This window comes from Corvus cornix, chromosome 2, assembly GCF_000738735.6.
Source record: "Corvus cornix cornix isolate S_Up_H32 chromosome 2, ASM73873v5, whole genome shotgun sequence".
Classification (NCBI taxonomy): Eukaryota; Metazoa; Chordata; class Aves; order Passeriformes; family Corvidae; genus Corvus; species Corvus cornix.
In genome coordinates this window covers 100,599,414-100,624,037 of record NC_046333.1, presented here as the reverse complement: position 1 = coordinate 100,624,037, position 24,624 = coordinate 100,599,414, and the positions used below count along the sequence as shown (strand labels likewise).

The 24,624-nt window shown below is 38.9% G+C and overlaps 1 protein-coding gene across 1 annotated transcript in view; it reads right to left on the bottom strand.

Annotated features, from left to right (window-relative positions):
- Nucleotides 1-24,624, bottom strand: part of SPIRE1 (spire type actin nucleation factor 1) — a 128,190-nt gene that overhangs the window by 64,874 nt on the left and 38,692 nt on the right. Inside the window, 1 exon segment of the mRNA XM_039570516.1 lies at nucleotides 7,707-7,943. Within this exon segment, the coding sequence (XP_039426450.1) occupies nucleotides 7,707-7,943 (237 nt within the window).

Sequence of the window (24,624 nt, the reverse complement as noted above, 5' to 3'; positions counted from 1 at the left end):
CACTATTAACTTACCTGTCTATGAAAACACACATCCCACACACAATATAAGTAATGCAGGCAGTCCTGAGAAGCTACACTGGATATTTCCTATGGGTTATCCCCTATGGGATGCTGGCATTCCATGGAAAGCAAACGCTTGTACCTTACAGACACAATAGAAGATGTCAAGCGAGCCTGTGTAAGAATGGCCTTCACTTTTAAAGTAGCTAAAGGAGCCTGCGGAGATAAAAAGCTACCGGCAACACCACAAACATCCAAGGCTGCCAAGTCTACATGGGTGGAAACAATTCTGACAAGATGAACCTTTGCCAAATCCTAACGTAAGACAAGCTGCTGTCCTGGCTAATTTTTCTGAGCAGATCTACTGCCTTTACTAGGCTGACAGTGAATCTGAAAAACCCATCACGGCCTTCTGTGCAGTTATCAGTTTGAACACCTGGAGAAGAGGGGAGGTTAAGAGTTGGAGAGGGAGACTCAAGCAGATCCCTCCAGCTTTGGCCAGGCCAGGCAGCACTGCTTTGCTGAGTGCTGGAGTTAAACTGTAGGGCAGAGAAGATATGGGTCCTTTTTGTAATCGTGGCTCCGCTCTTTTCCCACTTCGTTATGGGTCACTACAGCTTTACTGTGTTAATTGACCATTACCCTGATTTCCAGTCATTACTTAGAATTTCAAATTAATCTGATCAAACAGAACATACCTCGTGAAAGTAAACACTCATTGATCTACTTCAGTCTCCAGGGTATATTTTAGGCAGTGCAGGCTCATACAGATTCTTTGATACTTGTATCTTCAGATACTTGTATTATTTCTAACAGAATGCTTTGCATGTTTTAGAACTTGTATTTTTTATGGGATAACTGGAGCTCTCTCATGACAGATTCTGCCTTTTATGCATTATGGGCCACCATTACCACCAAAGAATCCTTCCACCTGCACTAAAATATGGAACTTTATTTTTACCCCCGTATAAATTATTTATAATAATTACAGCATAAAAGAGAGAGGGGAAAGAACTCCCTGGCCTACTGTGCCTCTTTTAGATGCATAAGGGCCACACACACATTTCAGGTGTATTCTCCCTCCCCATACATAAAAGTAATCTGAACACCCCATCTGTGTTTCCTGGTTTTGTTGGACAACTAATTGGATTCCTCAGACTATTTTAGACCTTAGACAGGTTATACCAGTATAATTATGTGAATTATGGGCACAGGGGTTTTTAACCAGTGTAGATGTGCTACTGTGAGACATAAATCATTGCAGAAAAGGTCATTTGGTTTTGTCTCCCAGGCTGGAGTAAGACACTCCAATCTATCTAAGACCACACTGATGGAAGGAATGTTTCCAAGAATAATTAAAGTAAGGAAGACAAAAAGTTCTTTTTAAATGGAAAGACCAAAGTCTTGAGGGACAAATTCCTTGCAAGTACATCAGGTATAAGCCCTTCATATCAAAGCCCTATTATTATTGGTAAATACTTTTAATACCAGCAACATGGAGATATTGCTCATACGTTATGAACTCTCAAACATTGAGAGAGAGACACTCAAACATGCAGAGAGACACTCCTGATTTATTTTGCACAGTCTGTCCTCAGCTCAGCTCAGCTCCATGGGCCTGCACAGTACAGGAGCTTCAAACACTGACTCCTTCCATGACTCAGCCAGGAACACTGTTTACTCTCCAGCTGCACCTGCACAATTGTTTGTGGCACAAAATAGATGAAGGAACTGATTAAAGAACAAAGGCAAACAAATAAACTTTTGGGATGCTTTGACTACACATAGGTGACACAGATCCCAGCAAAGGTGACAGCACAGACATGAGAAACACACTGTGTTTTGAATGAATAACCATGATGCACAGGGCTTGCTTGGACAAGAGAAAAAACATGTTTACTGCATTTCTAAGGCAACTCCAAGTCCCTCAAAGAATGGTGAAACAGTAAGAAAAGGCCTGTGGATGGGTCCTATTCAGTCAAGATCTCCTGAGCACAGGAGATAAGCCCTCGTCCTTGTGACTTCACTGCTGAACTCAGAGATCCCACTTTTGTCAGTGCAGCACAGAGAGAAAGGGTGGCCAGGATGTGTGCTGACACAAGCTACCTACCTGGCCAGAGAAGCACCATGAAACTTCACCTTCAGAGGCCCAAACTGCCCAGGGGCATCCACCTGAGGGTGTCCTGTCATTGCATGATATGGGGCTGTGTCCACAAGTCACTTTGGGAGATTTTGGGGTTTCTTTCTAGCTGACAGTCCCCAAAGAGTTAAACTGCAAAAAAGGAACAGCCAAAGGAGAACCTGCCTTCCTCAGAACTTAAGAGGTACAAAAACTAGATGGCTGCACTTTCAGAGACCCAAACAGATGGAACAGGAGGTTCCCAATATTACAAAAGGGGTCTCAGACAAGCAGGTCTGTGTGACTGAAGATCCATGAGTGGAAGATGATAAATTTTTGTTCAAGCCAGCAAGTACTGTGAGAACAGAAGTGAAGAGAACTGAGGACTTCCAACCCACTGTAATTTCAAAGTTTTTCTAAAGTGAGATCCACTAAGATAAAGACCAGTACATAAACATGTGAGTACAGGATTCAAGAGAAGGGAAAGGATCAATTGTTGTCTTTTTTGAGCATGAGAATTTTCACAAATGGCCAATGATCCTGCATTCCTTTTTCATATAAAATGAATTGGCAACATCTGGAACTTTCTTTACCATCTCAGTAAGTTTCCAAATCTTCACCAGCTTCACACAGAGTTACAGAGTACCCTGCAAGTGGCTTGTTTTCAAATGAAGCATAAATACTGTTTTGCAGGCTCATACAAAAATGCTTAAGCCAGCCCAGCCTTAAACTGAATTACACTCACAGAAAGCTGCACCTTACTAAGCTTGGACTAGACAAAATTATGGGCCTTTGAATTCCAGTAACATGAACTCTTTAACTGTCTGTCATAAACAAATACCCTGACTTGTTTTTAACTGCATTTTCTGGTTCCTCTCTGACAGGTTCCCATATTATACTTACATGGGGAATATTAGCATCTATTTGATAATAGTCCTCAGACTCAGAAAGGAGTCTCCAAAATACTTAGATCTAAATGCAGATCTTCTTATCCTGCCTATAATTGCATTGAAACAGGACATACTTTTCTCTTCCCCTATAACCCTACACATGCCATAGATGGTTGATCTGTAGTACTATCAGAGGACTCAAAATAAAACAGAGGCAGATCAATATCACCACTGTAAATTTCAGTTCCTAACAGCTGAAAGGAGTCAGTCACATCTTTGAACTACCAAGACATATGAGTCACCTAGACGTACAAGTTTCTCATCTCATGATCATGCCAATGATTAAAATAACTGAAATGGGAGAGGAGGAGTGTTTGAGGTTGAGAGAAACAATTCATTCTTCCTCTTTGCAAAGCACAACCATCATCTTCTACCAATAAAAATATTCCAATCTGCAACCTTGTTTACATTTCTTGTAGCAAGATAATACAATACTGACCATGCAGGTCTGAAAAAAATTTTCATACAAATTAAGTCAGCATGGAGATTTCTATGTATGAGTTTTGTTTACTATGGGACCTAGGTCACTCATTCATCTTTGTGAAGCAGCAGTTGCATGACAGTTAATTTTTGGTCAGAATTGACAAACACTATTTTTGAACTACCTAAAAGTGATTAGTTAGGTAAGACCTGGGACTTGAAGCCATTGAGCACCAGAGACCATCCACCTGTATTTGTGTCCTAGACAAGAAGGTGTGGCTTAGCTACAGATAAGATTCCTGTTAAATGTTGAGTTAACCTTTGGGATGAAAGGTGAACATAAGTAAGAGAAAGATACTGGCTCAGGAAGGGCGCTGGCTCCTTTATGTACCTTCTACAAGACCTGCAGAAAAAGGCAGTGAGGCAGTGACAGAAGTTACTGTCATGGCTTGCAGGTACAGCTGACAACACCTCTACAACACCTCTGCTCTGCAGAAGGGCTGAGGTAAGCCTAGCACTGGCAGTAGCAATTTGGCTATGATGATGTTCAACTCTGGAAGAAACGACAGGGCTAGGATGGCAGTTCAGCCCAGCAAATATCAGCACAGAATAAAACTTGCTGTCAAAGCCTTATGAGGCTACATTTACATCTAGAATTAGAAAAGGGTGTTGACCTAGAATGACGTGTAATACCGGAACTGGGTTTAGGGTTGGGGCTCAAGCCAGAAGATATTGATAAATTGCAAGAAAGTACCACTGGGTTAACATGAAAAATGTTGTTGGCTTAAACCATCTGACTGCAGAGATCTGTGGGATAAGGAGTGTGATAATGTTAAGATTAGGAGTGGAATTAGGGTTTCAGCATACTCTGGAATAGGTTGATAAACTGCATCATCTTGTTTCAGTATCAGGGAGAGCCCCATGCTGTGATAAAGGTGCCACATGACAGGACTTCCCACACCCTTAGCAAGCCCAACACTACCCAGCATGCCAGGCCTTCTTTGTCTATATTCTCTGTTGACCAAGGCTTCCCAAGGTGTATTATGTGCTGTCAACCTGATGTGCTCCTGATCCCTTGGGATTTCTGTGTATGTACACCTGTGTCTTGTGTACATGCACAGCAAACCCAGCACTGCCGACATGTACAGATTTCCTGTACCATACGTGCACAGTGTGTGTACACACAGTGGATGGGGTGGGGGAGAGGGACTCAAACAAGGAAAGAAAAACAGAAACAACAGAAAACATCTGTCTGAAAATGTCCAGTCTTTACTGTCTCCATTTCTCCCTTCATTTGCAGCAGGGCTGACACATCGGAAATATATCAAAGACTAAAAGCTTCTGGCAACCAATGTCTCCTCTCTTCACAGATGCATTTTTAAAAACAGTAGGTCAAGTCTGGGCAGCAGGTTGGTCCTGCCAAGGAAATCAGAAGCTAAATCAGCCAAATATACCAAGTAGCAGCACAAAAGCTTGTCTGTGTCTTCCCCATCGGCTTTGCCAATGATGATCTTGGCAGTACTATTTAGCACTTACCCTTTTCCCAGTTCTTGGGAATCAGTGTTTGCCATGTTACTCAGCATTTCCCAGGCCAGGAGGAGGATTCAGGACTGACCTTGCTTGCTTCACATTACAGAAAAACCTGACACACATCTTAACTACCTCTGTGTTTTACTCACAAAATATGCTCACCCAAATTAGTGATTAACGGTGAAAAGTTCAGTCTTAGTGGCACGCAGGCCTTGGACCAGACAATGACAGTTTTTGGAGAAGAAGGAACAATATAATCACTTTTCAAGGACAAAATCATTTCCAGATTGGAGACTACATAGTCAAAAACCTTAAAAATCAGTATTAGTAGCACACAGGCCATCTACCATTTTCCAAGTTTGTGATGTAAAGAATGCAGGGGAGGCAAGCACAACAGTTCTCAACTCAACAAGCAAATCTACTTCAGCATTCACTCCAAATTGTGAAGGAAAAAGCTTCACAGTGAGTCTTGCCAAGAGGGACTTAAAAAAATTGAGCCTCATGGTCACAAGACCACACACCACTGTTGTGAAACAGTCACTGGGTAAATAAGGGTGTAGCCTCTAACATTCTACCACTGCTGGAGGGGAAAAAAAAAGAGAAGGCAACATGCAAAAGATGGTCTTACCCCTAAAAAGGTATTAAGCCAAGAAAAAAGGATCTTGCAAATCTGCACTCATGTCAAAAATGTGGCAGAATGGCTGCCATTCTAGTACTGACAATGCAGTAAAAACACTGAGTAGGGAATAAAGGTAATTTGCAGAATTAAGGCTGCAGCACATAATTTAGGCAAAAGCAACAACAGAAATAAAAGAGAATTCCAAGGGATGGAGGAGTAAAAGTTAGGATGATATACAAATGACAGCTGAACTTCAGTTTACTAAGATGAAGTCACAGAAGCAGTACATGTACAGAATGATATAAAATTATTAACAAAATATGATGAAGAAATAAAATGTAAGATGCTGATTTTAAAACATAACAAACAGGTAGGTACCTCAGACTAGCAGAGATATTAACAAAGCCGAATGAAAAGGATGGCATTCCATGGCCTTAACCACTGAAGAAACCTGTTGAATTTTCTTACTGCTTTTGTGTTTCAGGGACATGTACACCAGTGTACCTAAAGCAGCTCAGCAAAGTTTTCCAAACTTATCTTTTATTGTTTGCAGAAATCAAGTGAAGAACTTGCAAAATAATCACTTCCACAAAGCCACTGCCTTCAGCTCTGTGTATACAAAGGTCTTGTCTGCCTCTGCACTAAGCAAAACTTTCTCTTAACAATCTAACTTAAACTGTCACCAATTCACAGCATTTTGCCAAACTGGGAGTAAAGAGGATGTATCCCATCAATCTTCTACATTTCCTCAACACTGTCTGCAGCAGTTTCATGGGGGCTGAGCAGGGTGCTGCTGGCCCCCTCTGGAGCAGGTAACTGGGTATCAGGGAGCAGCAGAGGGAGGAGAGAGCAAAGCACTTGCGCGCAGCGAGGGCTCTGACTCAGCAAGGCTGGCGGTGGCAGGGGCTTGAAGGGCAGAGCTCTTCAGCCAGCCGGGCCCTCCCCATCACAGGGGAGCCAAAGGCCATTTCATTTGTTTCTCCCTCTGGCCTCTGCTTCTCTGAGGGAGGGAGAAAAAACAAAGGCATTAAGCATTTAGCATTACTTCTGATGCAAGGAGGATGCAAAAGCATCTCAAAGTTACTCCCTCTCCAAAATCCTTAAATCCTAGGAGCTTCTCTCTACTGTTAACCCAGCAGAACTGAAGGGTTTTAGTGAGGTCTTTTTTCTGAGTGCTAATGTGTTCTGATGGGCTATTTGGGACATTCTTCTAGTCTCAGCTTCCACCCTGACACTTAATTTCTGTGGTGCACTTAGATATGACTTGCATTTATGAAGAAGCACTATAAATGGCTCGATCCCCTGGTACAAGTTAGCATAACGTTTTCCAACCTGTATTAAATTCTCAGATAATTTATGAGTTAAACCAATTATACAATTTTTTTTCAACCACGCTTATTAATACCTCTGGCTGTACTAAGAGCTCATTGGGCTCTAAAACATGCACAGAAGATTAATCTGTACAAAACAGATGGTTAACACATTTAAATGATTATTCACAGTAGCCCAGATAACATTAAAGAACTTGTCACCATTAAAATTCATAAGTTATATTCCCAAATTTCACAACTCAGGTCAAGAACTGCAACCATAATGATCACCAGTGAAATACTGTGTCCTGACTCACTCCATACAAGTAAGCTACTCTTATAAAAGCACTCCTGCGCTTCAGGAGGGGAGGGTGGCAAGCAAAGGAACTGATAAGAAATAATTACACTAATAACCTGCTAATGAAAAGGTGAATTAATTGAAACACACCATGAAGTATCCAAGATTACACAAAGTAATTCAACAGATGTTTACACTGGAAGGCTGACTATCCAGTGCAGGAGTTAAATCAGATTGTGATATTAATGGCACATCCAATGCTAAAGTTGATCATGGATTTTCTGTTCCCTACTGTCAAACTTGAAATAATACTACATGTCATTTTCACAAGGAAACCATTTGAGAGGACCAGGGAAATCAGAAAATGACATAGCCAGTATCACACAGAACAATAATACAGAAAACAGAGTTAATTTTCTCATTGACAGAACTACCATATAAACTGCCCACTACTGTACCTTCATGACATCTTTATAGGAGTGAATGGCCTCAACTTCCTCTTTGTCATCATCATTGTCATCCTCCACTCCTTCATCCAGAGCATCATATCCTTCATCCCTACTCCCATCTGTTTCTGTGGCATTAGTCATGTAGTCAATAAGCTGCTCCAGTGGAGGACTTAATTCCCGCTCTTCATTGTCCTTCAAACCATAGTCCAGGGCTTTATATATAATAATCCCTAGTGATTCAATAACCTGTAAAAACAAAGAAGAAAAATATATTAATGCCATTTACCTGAATGAATAGGTCAAGTGAGGAACAAGGTTTTTTGGTGTTTGTATAACAAACTCTGTCACAGAGAGGGCAATAAACATCAACGTCAAAGAGAAAAATTATCTGCTAATACCTACAGTAGCACTTGAGTAATACAGCATAGAACAAGCAAGAGCAGATCATACCACGTACCTACCACTTTCTTATTTCAATACCTGAAATAAAAATCCATCATTTAAGAACAAAGCAGGACCTTTTAAGGTTATTTTCCCTTTTTTCTTCTGATATTACAAACCTCCAAGTAACATTACTCTACTTTTTAAGACTATATTGCACTCACATGATCTTTTTTTGTGGGGCAGATGGGAAGAAATTAAAAGAAAGAATAAACTAACATGAGATACCTTCCTCTTCCCACAGCTTAATGACACTTGGAAACTGCCCTTCAGTTTCTGCATCTCTTCATTGACCTGTGAGGTGTCTGGACACAGCTGTGGATGTCCCAGTATTACCCACTGAGCACTGGGACAGCAGCCCACACGAACTCCTTTGCCTGTTGCACAGCTGGTGGAGGCACACATATTCCACTGAAACTACCAATGACTGTATTCCATAGTGATGAGGTAGTACCCCAATTTTTCATTGAATTGAGGCTTCTTATTTGTGCTCTGTCAAGAGCAAAGCAAATTGATGACCTCTTACTCAGTGTGAGCTAGGAAAAGATTGTCATGACCATCCCACAATGCTAAATGCACATTTTCTCTCTTGGCATTAATTATTTTCCTTATGAGCTTCTAGAATTTTCAAGATGTAAAGAGATGGCATTTCAAATTGAGGAGTTTGAAAATGGGTATTAATGAAGAGGGAAGGGAAAATGGGATTGCAATAGTAAACCACAAGAAGGTAATGTCACTGCTGGAAGATCCTTGTCTGACAATGGAAGTAGGACTGGAGCTATTGCATGTAATCTCTGATCTTCCTTGTGTGTTGGGATAGATAGCATGTCACACAAATTAGCAGACTCCAGTGTAGGAGTAGTAGGCACAGCAGCAACTTTAATAAGAGGAGCGTTTCTAAATATACCAAACCTTGTCATCAAATGCCATTTTCTCTAATCTGCCCTTCGGAATGATCCTGGTTGACACTTTTTACTGCAGAGTTTTGAAATTCTATTTGGGTAAATAGGACAACACAAAGGGATTCTTAAAACATTAAATTTTACTCTAGCTGCTTACTTATTTCAGCAAAGCAAAGTATTTTTGGTCTGAGAGGCTGGAGGTTAGCAAAGACTTAAAATCGTTTCCCATTAGTTTATCTAGACAGACAATTTAATGATTGCTGTAGTCTGACAGCTTTACACTTGTGTACTCCATTCCTCTGTTGGGATTACTTTGCAGTGCAAATTCACTTTGCAAGACAGTGGCTAATAAACAAAAAACAAATTTAAAACCCAATACATAAAACTCATTCTTTTATAATTTATTTCCAATAATTTTGGTAACTTGGTTCAATATAAAAATTTTGCACGTGCTATTCCCTTGAAATGTGTTTATACATATTTATTAAAAAATGCAGTTAAGGAAAGTGATTAGGCAAATTAGTGAGGAAGAAAAAACTGTAATAATTTTTTCAGTTCATAGAACAGCGTCTGACTTGGGAAATGCTATTGAGACAGGAAAGTATACCAGGGAAGCATCGCTGCTTTCTTGCTCAGTTCTCATACCCTTCCCCTGACTTCTGCCATGACCCACTTAGGAGACAGGATACAGACCTTAAAAACAGCTCTAACAGATTAAACTTATATTTGTAGTATATCTTGCTCACTTCTTATGGAAGCTATTCTGCAGTAACTGTCTTGTAAAACTTGCATTGTTAAAAAAAAATTTGAAAATGTTGAAGTCACACAAAGTAAAATATAGGAATTCTAATGGTAGACGTGTTTCCTGTAACTCAGGTTCTGAGTACAATTCCAATATAAATCCCTTCAGCAACTGAAAGGGAACAAAAGAATACCAGTTTGAAGGAGACTGAAATGAAAATGAAGTATAACTGAATAATCTCTTTGATACTTTGAGCACCTGGGAATAAACACAAGTAATTTCTAACTTTAATAAAAAGTACATTTGAAAGGGCTTAGCATACATGAAGACTGAAATGTCCAGATCAGATGCAAAGAAAATTATGTCTTGTGCCATGCAGTGATGGCTGCTGAACACAGTTTCTGGATTTTGCTATCAACACTTCAAAAAAATAGAAGAGGGGGTGGATAAAGAAAGTGTACTCTCTTTGCCTTCTTCTGTTTGGGAAGAGGATTAAGGTACTCAAAAGCACCGTGGCTAAAACTGGATGACAGCGGCTGCTTTCTTTGATGTATCAGCAGTGGGGCTTTTGCAGCTCAGTAATATGGTTTGTGCATTTTTATGTACTATGAACAGATTTCCTAATACATGCAAAGCTGACACAACACGAAAGCCTGTAACAACACCAAGTCAGAGCTATAGTTCAGTCTCTCAGCTTCTTATTTAGGAGATGGGATCAAAACCATATTTACTCATTGTCTGTCTGTATCACAGATTCTTCTTGCTGAAAGACAAAGCAGCAAACAACTTAACTAAGTAACTTTGCCTTGAGTTGCGTTAAAACTGAAAACATTCAGCACTTTCAGTAGTATCAGTTTACCAAGGATCCTGTAAACCACACAATTGCCATATGAATATCAAACAAAAGTCACAGAATTGTCAACACTTCTTCCTATGGATAAAACTACTAATGCAACTTCATACAAATGAACTTTTAGGTCTATATAACTAGAAGCAAAATATACAAGTCAACTGATTGTTACTTTAATGCATGAGTGCTGTCACTTTGCCTGTAATATAAATCAAATACAAACAAAAAAAGGAAAAGCTGAATGGATGAATTGATAAATAAGTGGGGGTTTTGAGTTGGATAATCAGGGACTGTCACTTTTAATTTTTTTTTTATATCAATTATTTACAAAGAAATCACAAGTTCTAAACTGTACTGTTGGCCAGCCAACAAAATAAAATAAAAACACAAAATAAAAACTTTTGGCACCTAACCAGTGACAAGTACTGACATAGTTTTCAATTACACGTGAAAACAGAGCTATATTAAGAGAAACGAGGGTAAGAATGGACCTAGTGAAGCTTTTTTAAACCACAGAGTTGCACATTGACAGCCCAAAACAACTGCATGACACTGAAATAAGTGTCATCACTAACAATAAATAATGCTGCTCGATTCAGGTTAAAAAAAAAAAAAAAAAAAAAAAGATCTACCCCTTGAATTTTAGAACTCATTTGTTCCTGATTGATTGACATTTCAGCAAATGACCTGACCTCTGGAAATCAATCATTGGATAAATAAACTTAAAAAATAAACAAGGAAGTCTGCATTATTAAGCTTTACACCTTCTCATCAAGTTCTTTTGAAAGTCATGGCTTCAGACCAAAAAAAACTCCAGCACAAAAACATTTCCCACAGACTGAACTTGTACTTTGCTGTGCTGAAATCATTAGTGAAAGGGCAATTTTGTCCCACCATGAGTATTCCTGCAGCTTCTACACCAGTCTGGACTCATATTATATAGTGTTTTTCTAATAGATTGTGATAAAGTTGCTGGAACACTTTGACTTTAAAAACAATGAGAAAACAATACCCACACACTCCTTTTACACATGTGGCAAAAACAAAACCCAAATTATTCAGATTCTCTTCATATACAAACACTGCCTGGAACTTTCCATTCCTCCAACACACTGAGGCATGCTTCTTGGACAGGGGTTCATTAGTGTTCTACGTCTTTCATATGACCCAAATTATGCCCTTCCAATGAACTCTGCCCATTTAACATTCTTGAACTCTTCAAATATACAGCCTTTGTACAGGAACCAAACAGGTTTGATACTTGCAAAAGTGCAATTATTGCAAGCACTTCACTTGGAGAAAAATCCTTTTTTCCCCCTCAACATATGTATCTCCCCGATTCTTGCTGAAACGTAGATGAGAACAAGCAGAATCCACATCTCACGGCACACACAATAGGGCACTGTCTGAGCTTTCATCCCCTTCCTAGGCCTGCCTCAACTTTTAAACAAAGCCTAAGGACAGGCTTGTACTTATAGCAGCAAAGGACTGTTTTTCAGCTCAAATGCCTGTCCCTCCCTAAAGCTCTCCCTTCCTCCAAAAGCCACTCAGGTTTTGTGTCCCTAAACTTGGATTAAAGCCACTGTAAAGCTCCAGCTCCTAAGGTGAGTTAATTAACTTTGAACTTTCCCACAGGGGTCTCAGATAATGGCCACCAGCCACAACAATATTTGCATTATGACTGCACTTTTATGAATTCCACTAATTTTTATTAAAAAAGTGAAGTACAATAATTATTTTTAAGTTCTTCCAGATTTTACCTAGATCTCCAACACACTTAATGAAGGAGAATCATTCTGCCTCATGGTAAGAGTACTCAGGGCTGGCACTTTGTAGGGCAGAGCTCCTCTCCACCACCAACTCTGCCATCACCCATGGTATTAGGCAGCACTTGGTCAATCTGTAAAGACTAACCTGCCCTAATGCTGACTTTAACTTAGCCTGCCATGAATTCAACACAGTGCTTCTGACACCGTAACACATGGCATAAACACAGACACAGTCAAGAGTTAGGTATCTTAAATTTTCTATGACATACTACAAGACAAACACACACAAGTTTTTGTGCTCAGGTTCTGTAATATGGTCCAAAGGACTGGCATGTTAAAATGTTATGAAAAACCAACTTGTTCCTCTCCAGCTAGCTGACAAAGGGAAAAAGCTTTCGCTCTGGGTCTCGCTTCCACTTGTAACAAAGTCATTCGTTGTTTCTTCAGCATTCAATTCTGGAACTGAAAAAGACCAGGCTTTTAGGAAAGGTGAACAAACAAAGGGGTTAGGATTACCCCACGTGAATTTTTTTTGTTCTTTAGCTCATCCCGAGGTGCCCTACATAACTCTCAGGAGCGCCTCATGGAATTGCACGTCTAAATAGGACGCTGTGAGAGATGCGCTGCTGTCGCTGCACACTGCGGGTACATTAATGGAGTTTTCACCAGAGCATTGCCAAGTGGAAATGGGGTAGCATTACCCAGGTTTTAATGCCAGGGGACACTGCTAAATTTAAATATGACCTTCACTAAATTAGGGTAACTTGCAACAGACTGTCAAATGAGAACAGTGAAAAACTTTCAAGTGCTTCCAGGAAAGCAGCAAGGATTTGGACTATTTCCAATGAATCAAATGAATCACTCATTTCCAAAGAATATAGACATAAGATACAGCATTATTTAACTTCTGGGTGATGCTGGTTTGCTATGGAAATAACTGAAAGGTACTGCTTTCTGCAATATAAGGCGCCTTGTTTTTTAAAAGTCAAAGCAGTAATGAAAGCAAAGAAAAAGAAAATCAGAGTATTAAATAAATCCTTTTCATGACGTTCAGTCTGGTTTAGATACATTCAGAGTTAGGAAATTTTCTCTACCATATTCAGAGATCTTTTTCAAAATGGTTTTATATCCTGAGTCTTTGAATGCACTGAGTGGGCAGAGATACCTACTTACTGAATTCTTTGTTCTATTCAGGTGTGTGTTAAAGAGATTCAGTGCAAGAACTTCTGATCAAAGACACAGAACAAGCCTGAAACATACAAAGGGGATGCTAGCTTTTTTTTGTTTTCGTTTGTTCCCCCCAAAGTGAATATGTGAAAACTGAAGCAGTTAAATGTTGTTGGACACAGTTGCCTCTAGGAGTGTAGCAGTAATGTAACTGTAAGTTTATTAAGGATCAAGTGTAATACAACTCTTCAACTTATTCAAAGGTTTTGATAATTATAAACGTGGTTTTTAGTTGTTAAAATTGCACTATAGATATTATGTAAGGAGAACTATAATTTATTAGCATAAATGAAAGTAGAATTTTTTCTATTGTAACAGTCTCAATTTACATTTTATCTGCAGTGTTTCATTGTAAACACGGAAACAAAACTGTTAATTTTCTTCTAGCTTTTGTTCAGACATTATAATCCCAAGATCATGACAAATGGTTATTCTGTTACCACAAAATTTATTCAACCTGAAGGAATTTCACCATACTGTCAGTTCATACCCAGAGAAAAACAAAATTAAGTTCCCTAATTTAACTGTGGAAGCTTCAGTAATGGCTGAAGCTTCAGTAAAAGAATTAGATGCAATAATTAAGTAACATAGATGGTGAAAGTCATTTGAAAGTTCTTAAATACACCTATATTCATATCAGGGCTTCAAATACAGGTCATGTGATCTTGATCCCATTTAAATAAGGAGAATATGTTTTTTATCTTAAAAATCCAATCATGTCACAAATTTCTATTCTAGTTCTGTTGTCTTTTATTTTAAATTTTATTTGATAAAACATAGCTAAACATATACATATCATTTTTTACAGAAATAGAAAACAATGAGGTGAACTCCTCAGGTGAGGGAACAGAAGGAGCGAAGACTTCACCTGACTACCAAAAACATAACAGGCCACAGAAACACCAGTGGGTACAAATTGTGTAAGAGACAGAAATTGCTATTTGTCACATCAGCCTTTTGAAAAAAGCTTTATCTAGATTACACGAGGGTATCAGATTAACTGCAGCAAAAGATTTTGCAGTGAGAGAGAGAAGTAAGCAGCTCAAGGAAAACTGGCACAAAGGAGAGCGAGACTAGTTCCGTAGCTCTGATCCCGAGAATTCGTGTGCGACTGGTTTAAGTTTGGCTGACGTTGCACACCTGCCAATGGTCTGTCAGACAAGACATAGAAGATAGATAATAAAGACCTTACAGGAGCTTTGGTTCAGTTCAATTTACGGTACTCACAAAGCAATGCAAAGTCAATGCCACTTTTATTCAAAACATCACAGTTCAACTACTCTACTCCAAGAGTCAGTTTGCATGAATTTTTTGGCCTACCCCATGGCTTTCATGTCAACCACTACAGTTGCCTGCTACAGACTTCACCCCCATTTAATTAATCCAAAAATTAAAGTGAGTAAACACCTGCTGCAATATAAACCATTTGCTCTCCTCTGAGTCAAGAACTTTTTCACGTCTTTTCCCCAAAATTAATGACTACAAAAGCCAAGCAAACAAAATATCAGTACAATGAAAGCTATTCTTTTAAATACAAATTCTTGATTAGTTAGAGTTTTACATTTGCATGTACATCTTACAAGCTTTCCAGCAGCAGCTCACAACAGACTTTATAAAAGTTAGGCTGGTTTCACCATATTTGTCAGGGCTATGCCTGCATTTCAAGCATTTCACAGATGATGAACTTCACAGAGACAGATGAAGCACCTGAGCAAGTTTACACAGAGTAGGGAACATGACAACTCTTCTGGTTTGACTTTAGCTTTCCTCAAATCCATCTTCCTTCATTCCTGGAAAAATATGTCTTTCTGCCTCCTAACAGACTTCTCTTGTCAGTCACGTTGTCCTAATTCCAGGATTCCATGCATAAAATCAAATATGTAAAGGAAGAAGCCCAAATGCAACCACTCAACAGGTCCTTTTCAAAGTGATGTGCCACAAAAGAAGGCTGGTATATGCTGCTCCTTTCCAGTGACTGGAATATTCATTAACCACACACAAAACAATACTAATTTAACACTGCTTGTCTTAGAGGTACTGCATATTAATGGCAAGTCACATAACCACCCATAAGGTTGTCCTTTCTATCCATGCCAAAGGAGAAACTTCAAAGACGTCTATGGGATGTTGCATTTATCATGTAGCCACCTAAGACAAACCATGCACAGCTACCTCCACTATCTTGTGGAAGGTCACTCAGCCATATCAAGGCTTCTTTCCTAAAGAAACTGATGGGAATTCACACGTACAGCCTGTAGCCAGAAAGGAAAAAATTTGAGACTCTTACTGAGAGTTTTTTATTAGTCATATGTGTAAGGGAACTTCATCCTGACGTAAGGACATACCTTGATTATGAAATGTGAATTTTCACATGGACTGTCATGAGTCCAAGGAGTTACTAATGGGCCAGACACATTTTTCATTTAGGTAACATATGATCTCTGTCATGCAAAATATTACTGCAGGCTGACAAAGCCTCTGCAAAGATCCTGATTTTATGAATATTCTTCCATGCCCTCTTCCCCATAAAAAGCAACATTGGACACAGACATTTGGATCACTCAAATACTCCTCCAAAACTGAATGCCTAAGTGAACATAATATATCTGAGTAATGAGAAAGGGGAGCTACTGCAAAATTACCTTCAAGCTCTCAGAATGGCCTTACTGGAAAGACTGATATTTGCTAAAATAATTCAAAGAAGCACAAGTAGGCACTGTTGACAAATTATCTACCTATAAAAAGACATTAGCTTGACATTATTTTTTTCAGGTCTGAAATTCAGATACAATCATAGCATGGAATGCTGAGTTACCCTACACCAAAAAGCAACAGAACGTGTGGCTGAAACTCAGCAAAAAGCTCAGTGCCTGCTCTTAGGGCCACAAAACCCCAGAGAATCCATCTACGAAATGGCACTCACAGATTTCTATTCCCTTCTGAACAATGAAATCGCCACAGAAGAAATCCATATTAAGACACACTCTATCACAGATAAATCATATAAAGCATACAGTTTATAACCTCAGGCATGAAGTACCTTAGCGCAAGATATTCCAGCACCTCTCAGTTCTCAAAGTCATCGAAGTGCTGAACTGTGACAGTTTATAATCCTTAATGGAACAGCCATATTCCTGGATTGCAAATTGCTGAGCATTGTGTTAGTGCTCTCTGCCAATAATGACAATATCTATGTATTCTAGTACAGTGATGATAACAAAGATTTGCTTTCAGTCACAGGTCAAAAGTGTTATGCTATTTAAAAAAAAAAATCATATGGATTTTATGCTTAGCTAAAAAAAAAGCAAATCAACATCAACAACAACAACAACAACAAAATCAACCTCCATAACAAAACCAAAGCATTCCTGACTCTGGCTGTCTGCAGAAACCTCTATCACACAGCCAAATTTTCTACAATGCTCAGCACCTGACCTTTGAATAGAACACAGATATTATCCAGATAACTTATTTAGTTGCTTAGGTGGCAGCCAAGTTATGAGATATCCAACAACTGGTAGAGAGGGATTAACTCCAACACCTCCATCTATGTAAGACACACAGGTTCTTGGGAACAAAAACCCACACCAAAAAAAGCTATATGCATATCAGCTAAACAGATTTACCGCCTCAAAAATCTATAATAAAATTATCTGCTCTATTCAGTGAATTTTGCACTGCCCGGGAAACTGCCTGGTAGTCTCATAAATTTAGGCCTAAAAGAGCCAATCCTGAGTTTCTCCTGTGCTGAGACCTTGTTAATGGATGTGCTAAAGTTCCTGTACAAGCCACTCTCCTGTCCTCAGCCCAAGAAAAAGAGAGGCAGGTAAAGATGTGTATCTGAGGTAATATGGTAGCAAGGGGAAAGGAGAACACCAGGACAGAGTGACCTGTCACATCCACAGGAGCTCTAATGCAGTCCTACACAATTCATCCCTGGATCAAGGATTCACAACAAGCTCCCCAAAGCTTCTTCACTGGCTTGCAAAGAACAGAGCTGAGCTCAGGTGTACAGGGATTATAAATCCCTTTGGATGTCTTATGTTTTGGAAATGAAAATAGTGCTGCAATATTACCCAGTCTTTCTAACCACATTATTACCCTTTAAATGACAAAAAGAGATCCCTACCCAGAAAAAGTAAGTCAAGGCATTATATTAATACTATGCTGAGTTTCCTGATTTTTTGAAAATATCACACTTTTGGGTTAATATCAACTAAAATTAAGGGTTTATAATGTCCAGGTAAGTGTTGTCACAGCACCTCTAAGTCAGAATACAATTTCCCCCACAATCTCCTTGATGCAAAACAGCCAAAGACTTCAAATCCTAAATTTAGTCACATCTTTACACCCCCAACCTCTCCAGCAAAATAAGCTGCACTGCCCTTCCAAAACACATCACAAAGCACAGGCATCACCTCTTCTATCCAGTAATGGAGCTAGTTTCAAATGTAGGAAGTGTATGGGGCAGAAGGTCTGTCCTGTGGGGTTTTCCTCAATGCTCTTTCCCTGTGAAACCTCACACTGGTCATTTCCCCTCTCCTATAACAGTTTTACCACCTACTATATGAGGATATTGACCCATTTTCAAAGCTTTGGATAAGAAGTGCTGTGCAAGTCTAAATTACATTTCTGCATGACATGCACACAGACTTAAACACAGCTGGAAGTGCTTCTAATCAACCAGTTTTCCATATGACTTTTGTTCCCAATAAAGTAGAGGAAGGAAAAATGAAGAGAAGTACACGCCTGAGGCTAATGGTTAGGCTTATCAGCTGGGTGCAATGCAAAACATAAAGCTGCTTTTCTCTGAGAATATAAAGCAAGATGTAAGAGTGGTTTATTTAAATGTAAGTAGCACAGGTAGCCAGAGAAAAGAGTTACTAAGGTTAGAATATCAGATTGTTCTAAACTTCACAGGAAATAAATTCTGACAGCATCATCCCTTTGTCTTGTTACACCAATGTAATTATACCTACCAGTCTACACTCTAGAGAATTAATGTCTTGAAGCTTAAGAAATGGGGAAAAAAGCAAGGTTTTAATGATTTTTGACACTGTGGCTTTAAATTTTGATCCTTAATTTAATTAAGTGTCCCAAATTATTTTTAATATCCTTTAACATTTTAACATTTTACAAACTCTACCATATCCACACAACCTCTTGGGAATACCTTTTCTAACACACACAGTGTGACAGTTCATATTACAGCTCAAAAAGAAATTGTCTAGCAATTACTAGACCAATCAAAATGAAAAAAAGGTTGTTTCTTCAGATAGTTCTCTAACAAGTAGAAAATTTTTCCTAGAGGGAAGAAAAAAATTTAATTAATTAAAAACAAAAATAAACAAAAACACCCCCACCACCAAAACAACAAAAGACCAAAACACCACAAAAAATCCAACCACCAAACAACAATGTAACAGCCAGAAGGTCCATTAAAGATAAAATACTAAATTCTGCTGGACTTCCATAGGAACCCCAGTTTTGGAATAGCAAAAACATTCCCGCCTAGCCAAGAAATAAGTTACTTAAAAATAATGTCCTTGGACTGGAGAGATATTCATTTGATTCCATCAGAGAATCGTTTTCTCTTGTTCTCTTATTTTGTAGCCTCCCAAAAGTTTAAGAAATCAAGAATAAAAGAAAAGCATCATTGTATTACAAACACATGCCTATTCTCTGACTAAATGAGCACAGTCATCAATACCCTTGAAGGAGTTAAAGATCTTCAATTAAATCAGTTTGAAAGAGCATCTACTCAACTACCTCCAGGGACTGAAACATTCAGTATTTCAAGTGGAACTGAACAATTTATATCTGTGAATGCCGAAGCAGAGAGTGACAGCAGAACCCGGTTTCATTTTCTTTTCATTAACCCCTTTGCAGGGATTATTCGCACCAAACAGGCAGCAACGGGTAAATGTTACTTTATGCAAAGGCAACACCTCCGAAGGGAGGGGAGTCTTTAGTGAGGATCAGCACCACGAGGAAGTGTTGGACAAACTGCCATGACACAACTTCAGAGAATGCTGCTTGTAAGGAATTATTCCTTGCCAAACCAGAGGAGTTGGGTGGGTGTCATCCTCCCTGCCCCGCGTACCCCCTGCTAACATCACAGGGCTTGTGTTGCCGTGTGGTCTGACAGCTGACTTAGCTGGGGAAAGTCACATTTCCCTGACCAGCTCAGGGAAAAAACAACCCCAACCAAAACCCCAACAAACCTAAGCCCCAACTCCCTGTGCTTGTGCAGATGCACCCTGTGCTACCAGACATCAGTGCTGGCTTTAGGGTAAAAGAAAGCACAGCACAGAAGAAACTTCAAATCTATTCCTACCCATAAAAGAAATGTCTGTTTTAACTGGAAGAGCTAAAATTAGCCTTAACAAGGAGTGACTGCATGATTGCTTGCCATAACTATTTAATATATTTTGATAAAATGCTTGGTGTAATGTAATCCTTACTCTAACAATTTTTCTATGTTTTTACAATACGTTGTCTTCCCTAATCTCCAGTTTTAACCCATGAACATTGATTTTTACCAAATACTTGTTATGATAGATATAGCTAAGACGGGTAGGTTGAGCTACCTAGAAAAATGTATGAGGTTTTGCTTTGTATAGTTAAGATTAAAAAAAAACCAAACCAAACAAAAAAAAAAAAAAAAAAAAAAACAAACCCAAATAAGAAATGTTTGGTTCTTTTAAAAATATGATATTAAGATGAATCAAGTAACCCAAAAGCAAAACACAATAAAATAAAAATGTCTAACTCAAATGATAATAATAATATTTTAAACTAAGATTTATTAGCAAGAGAACTCCAATAATGTTAGAGATTTCAAAGTGGAGTAAAACACACCAAATACAATGTGTTCTTTTAGATTTTTGTTTAAATTGAATTAAATAAAATCCCTTAACATCGAGTTTCTGAGGATTTTTCCATTAACACTCAAAGGTGTTTTTATGGAGTAATATGTGACATTCCAACAAAGCCCAGGTGCAAAGGAACAAGTAAACAAGATAGATAACCTTCCCTGATCACTGCCGTTATCTAATTAAGCCAACAAAAGTGTTCTACCAGAAGAAATTAAGCTTTTCTCTGTCCTAGAAAGCTCTCTATTTTCAGATGGGAATGAATAATGTTTACAATAATTTTAAACACATCTCCCAGCTACAACACCATGAACTGACCAACCAGTGGGACTGTGTGTCTGACCTAGAAACTTGTACAAAAAAAATTATTTTTTTTCCCTTATGCATAAGGTACACCTCAAACTGTGGATTATTGCTCAGTAGAAAGAAAGCATGGCCTCAGGAAGAAACTTCCTCCAGTGAGCAGAGACTTCTGTAGTTGCTGCTCTTACGGGAACATTACATGAAATCTGTGTTAGGCAGGATTGCCAGCAGCCATCACAGGATAGAGACTGTAACAATTCCAGAGGAATTTTTAACTGAAGGCAAGCCTTAAGATTCTCAAAGCATATGTGATATTCGCCCACATCTCTCTAGTCATTTGACTGCAGCTAATTTTTCTGTACTGATTTACAGATGCTTCCTCCAAACATACCTCATCCTACTAGGAAATGCCCAGTGAATTCTCTATTGGAGTATTTTATTCTTTTCCAAAGAGTTTCTTTAAAAGAATGATGGTTGAATGTTAACATTAAGCTGCCCACAACAGACCACTCATCACTGCTTTCTAAAGAACAGCAGCCATTAAGCCTAGGAGAGGAAACTTGTGATGACTATCAGACCTACCAGATGTGCTACCAATTTACCAATTTTGCAGTATTTGTTACTGAGGGCCCATTTTTATGTCTCTTGCTCAGTCACACTTCTGGACTGGATCTGTTAAAAAAAAATCATTCTGTTCTATACCTCACTAATTAAGAAGCAACTGCATACAAATTGTAACTGCATACAAATTGTAACAACTGTTTCTGCATTCATCACCCATCTGGTGATGAACATTTTACGATGCAGAATGATGTTTTCAGGCTTACTGTGGGTTGCTAAAGTGAGGAAGCACATGCTTGGATAAAGCACCCACAGTTGGCAGAGGGTAATGGAGCACTTCATTTTTCAAGCAAAATGGCCTTTTGTTAACCTTACTAAAACAGATTTTTGACCAACCACCTTCTCCCTTGGGGATCTCACCTTAATGTTTACACTGACTGATCAGAACAATACTTTTGAAGTGAACCTCCCCATCATCCCTCTCTGAGCTTCTGGCTTGCATCATGGAGTGCTGTGCAGAATGGAGCTCCTTTTGGATGAAGCTAAAACAGAAGATGAAATCCGAAAGCTCACCTAAGGCACTCATTTTGCCAATGGCACACTCAGCCTAAGGCTCTCCAAAGAGAACTCAGCTGGAATAAAGCAACTGGGATATGTTTTCCATGGACATGGGGTCCTCAACACACTTTTTTGCTCTACAGACTTGCAAAATGCTATTTGTTAATGCAAAAGATTGAGTTGAGACTGAAATGTCATAAATACCCTGAATGCAAGACTAAAAAACAACTGAAAAGTTGTAAAATTACCACAAAACTATTAAGCCAGTACAGAAAGATTAACAGCAGCAGCCAGTACCTTGGGCCAAATTCTGTAACAAAAAAGCTGTGGTTGGGCAGCTCAGATACGCTTAGGATTTTTTCTTGTTGGTACAATATTGTGAAACTGAAAGTAATTACCATCAATGTAGAATTACCAGGGGACTGTAATAACCACCATAATGTAACAGATCTAAAATATAATTTGGAGCTTTGGATATTAAAAGGTAAAATAACACAGGTACACCTACACTTCAGTTAAAACTTACACCTGCTACCCACTTTTCCTTACCCTATGTGAAAAAAATCCTATGCAGACTAGGCCATGGATACTTTAACCTAAGTTAAAAAAAAGAAACTAAAAACTAATGGGGAGTCTAACACTCATGACAAGTGTTGTGGGGTTTTTTAAATAAATACCAGTATACACATTGCTCAGCACTCTATTTGTCTTCTTTTAGGACACCTATGTTTCTGACTGCAAGTCCAATTTTAATGGGACTACAGATAATGAAATATGGACAAAAAAAAGGCTATAGTTAAATGCTCAACGTTTACAACATCCTGTGAATAAGGTACTGTAATTATGATCTCCCAAGTCACACCGTTCCCATACAACATTCTTTTCACCTGTGAAGTACCCAGCTTGACATCAGGGATGTCCTCTCTGCTTAGTCCCTCTCTGCGGAGCAGGGACTGTGAGATGGGAGCGAAGCAGGACAACGGATTCACCACAACCTGGCCATTTCTACAACCAGAAGGTGCTTACATCTTCTAGTACCTCAGAAAAGGGATTCAAGAAGGCCAGAGGGGTTCTGTATTCTCTGAACTCACCAAATCTAGTCCGTCTTTCCACTCCAAGGATAAATTACTTAACACTTTTCAATTGGCAGCCGAGAGAACAGCAGCTTCTCAAGGAAAGCCAAACAAGGACTGTAGTTAAATTCTCAAAGTTTTTCCTTTGTCCTCTGTAAAATGAAACCATGATGTTCACAGCCTTATAACGGTAGGAAAGGAGGCATATGGAAAGAGCTATTAAGATGAAGTGACATGCTCGATTAAAACACATTAGTTATGATATGATACAATATGATGTGACATATAATAGTGGAGCAAAAATAGTCAAACAATAATAAGCACTTTCTTCACTACAACAAGTATCAGATTAATTTGGACATGAGATAATAGTTTTTAATGTCATCTCACAGTGTTTGATCTCTCTGCTTTTCAAAAATTCTCTGCTTTATACCACAGATGTTGCTATAGGTTAAAAATCCCATACAGACAAAATGCCCACGTTTTCACCTATGTGACCCTCACCTCAGATAACCTGCTTCCTAAAGGAAATGTGTAATCTCAAAAAACCTGGACATGTGGTAAGGAGTAGGGGAGCTTTTGAGGGATCAGAATCAGGGGTGGGAAAGGGATGGGGAACTGCAAGGAAACAAGATGCTTAAGAGTAACTTATACCTCATACAACCACTCACACCTATGTGAAACTGCACTGTTGAGTCTCTGTGAGAAAAGAAAGGATCAAAAAGCCAAGCGAAAACTGATAACCTGTGTGAAATGCACCTGAAAATACAGCCATTAATTGTGATACATGGTCCCTAAAACAAATGGCATTGGGAACACAAGTGGATGCAGTACTTTAAGCCATCTTATCGCACAGATCTTTACCAAGGAGACCCATCTCAAATGAGCATTTATTCCAAAGGGGAGATAACTTCTGAGCAGATCAGCATTTGTCCAACATCACCTTGAACAGTTTGCCAGGCTGAATCTACATTAAAAGAGACTATAAAGGCCTCTAATGAGGACTTGACTCACAAAGCAGCATTGATGTACAAGTCTACACTACAAGTAGTTATTGTAGTTAGTTCACAATGCCCAGCCTGTGAGATGCAATCTCAGGTGGTCTACACCTGTTCTGCAGGGCTTTGGGCTGTCAAGGTCAGATATCTCGAGCTGGTTGTAACCTGAACTCTGGCAGAGTTCAGAAAAATGGAGTTGAAGAGAAGAGAATGCTTTAGTGCCTCCCAAGTATCCTATTCCAATAGAGACAAAAGGAAACAGAAAGTTTGTGTTGGCTACACAGGCTTGTCTCTGTCTTTTTTCCTTCCCTCTTCTGTCCCCGAACCCACAGGCATTGTTAGATGTCTAATTTTAGTTTCAGATAGCAGATGTATTTTTCATAGCTCCTCCAAGCAAAATGAAATAATATAAGGGGGTTTCTTAAAATTTTAAAGGGCAGAAAATAGTCTGTTGAATCTCTTGCTGTTACTGTTAATTATAGACATGAAACAGATTTAATTAGAACCAACCAAACAGAAAAACATATGTAATCTATGCCTTTGGCATAGCATTAACCAGGCAAGGGGCAATGAAGCAATCCCCTGCTGGACACTTTAATTATTTATTTTAAAAAGAATACATAGATCA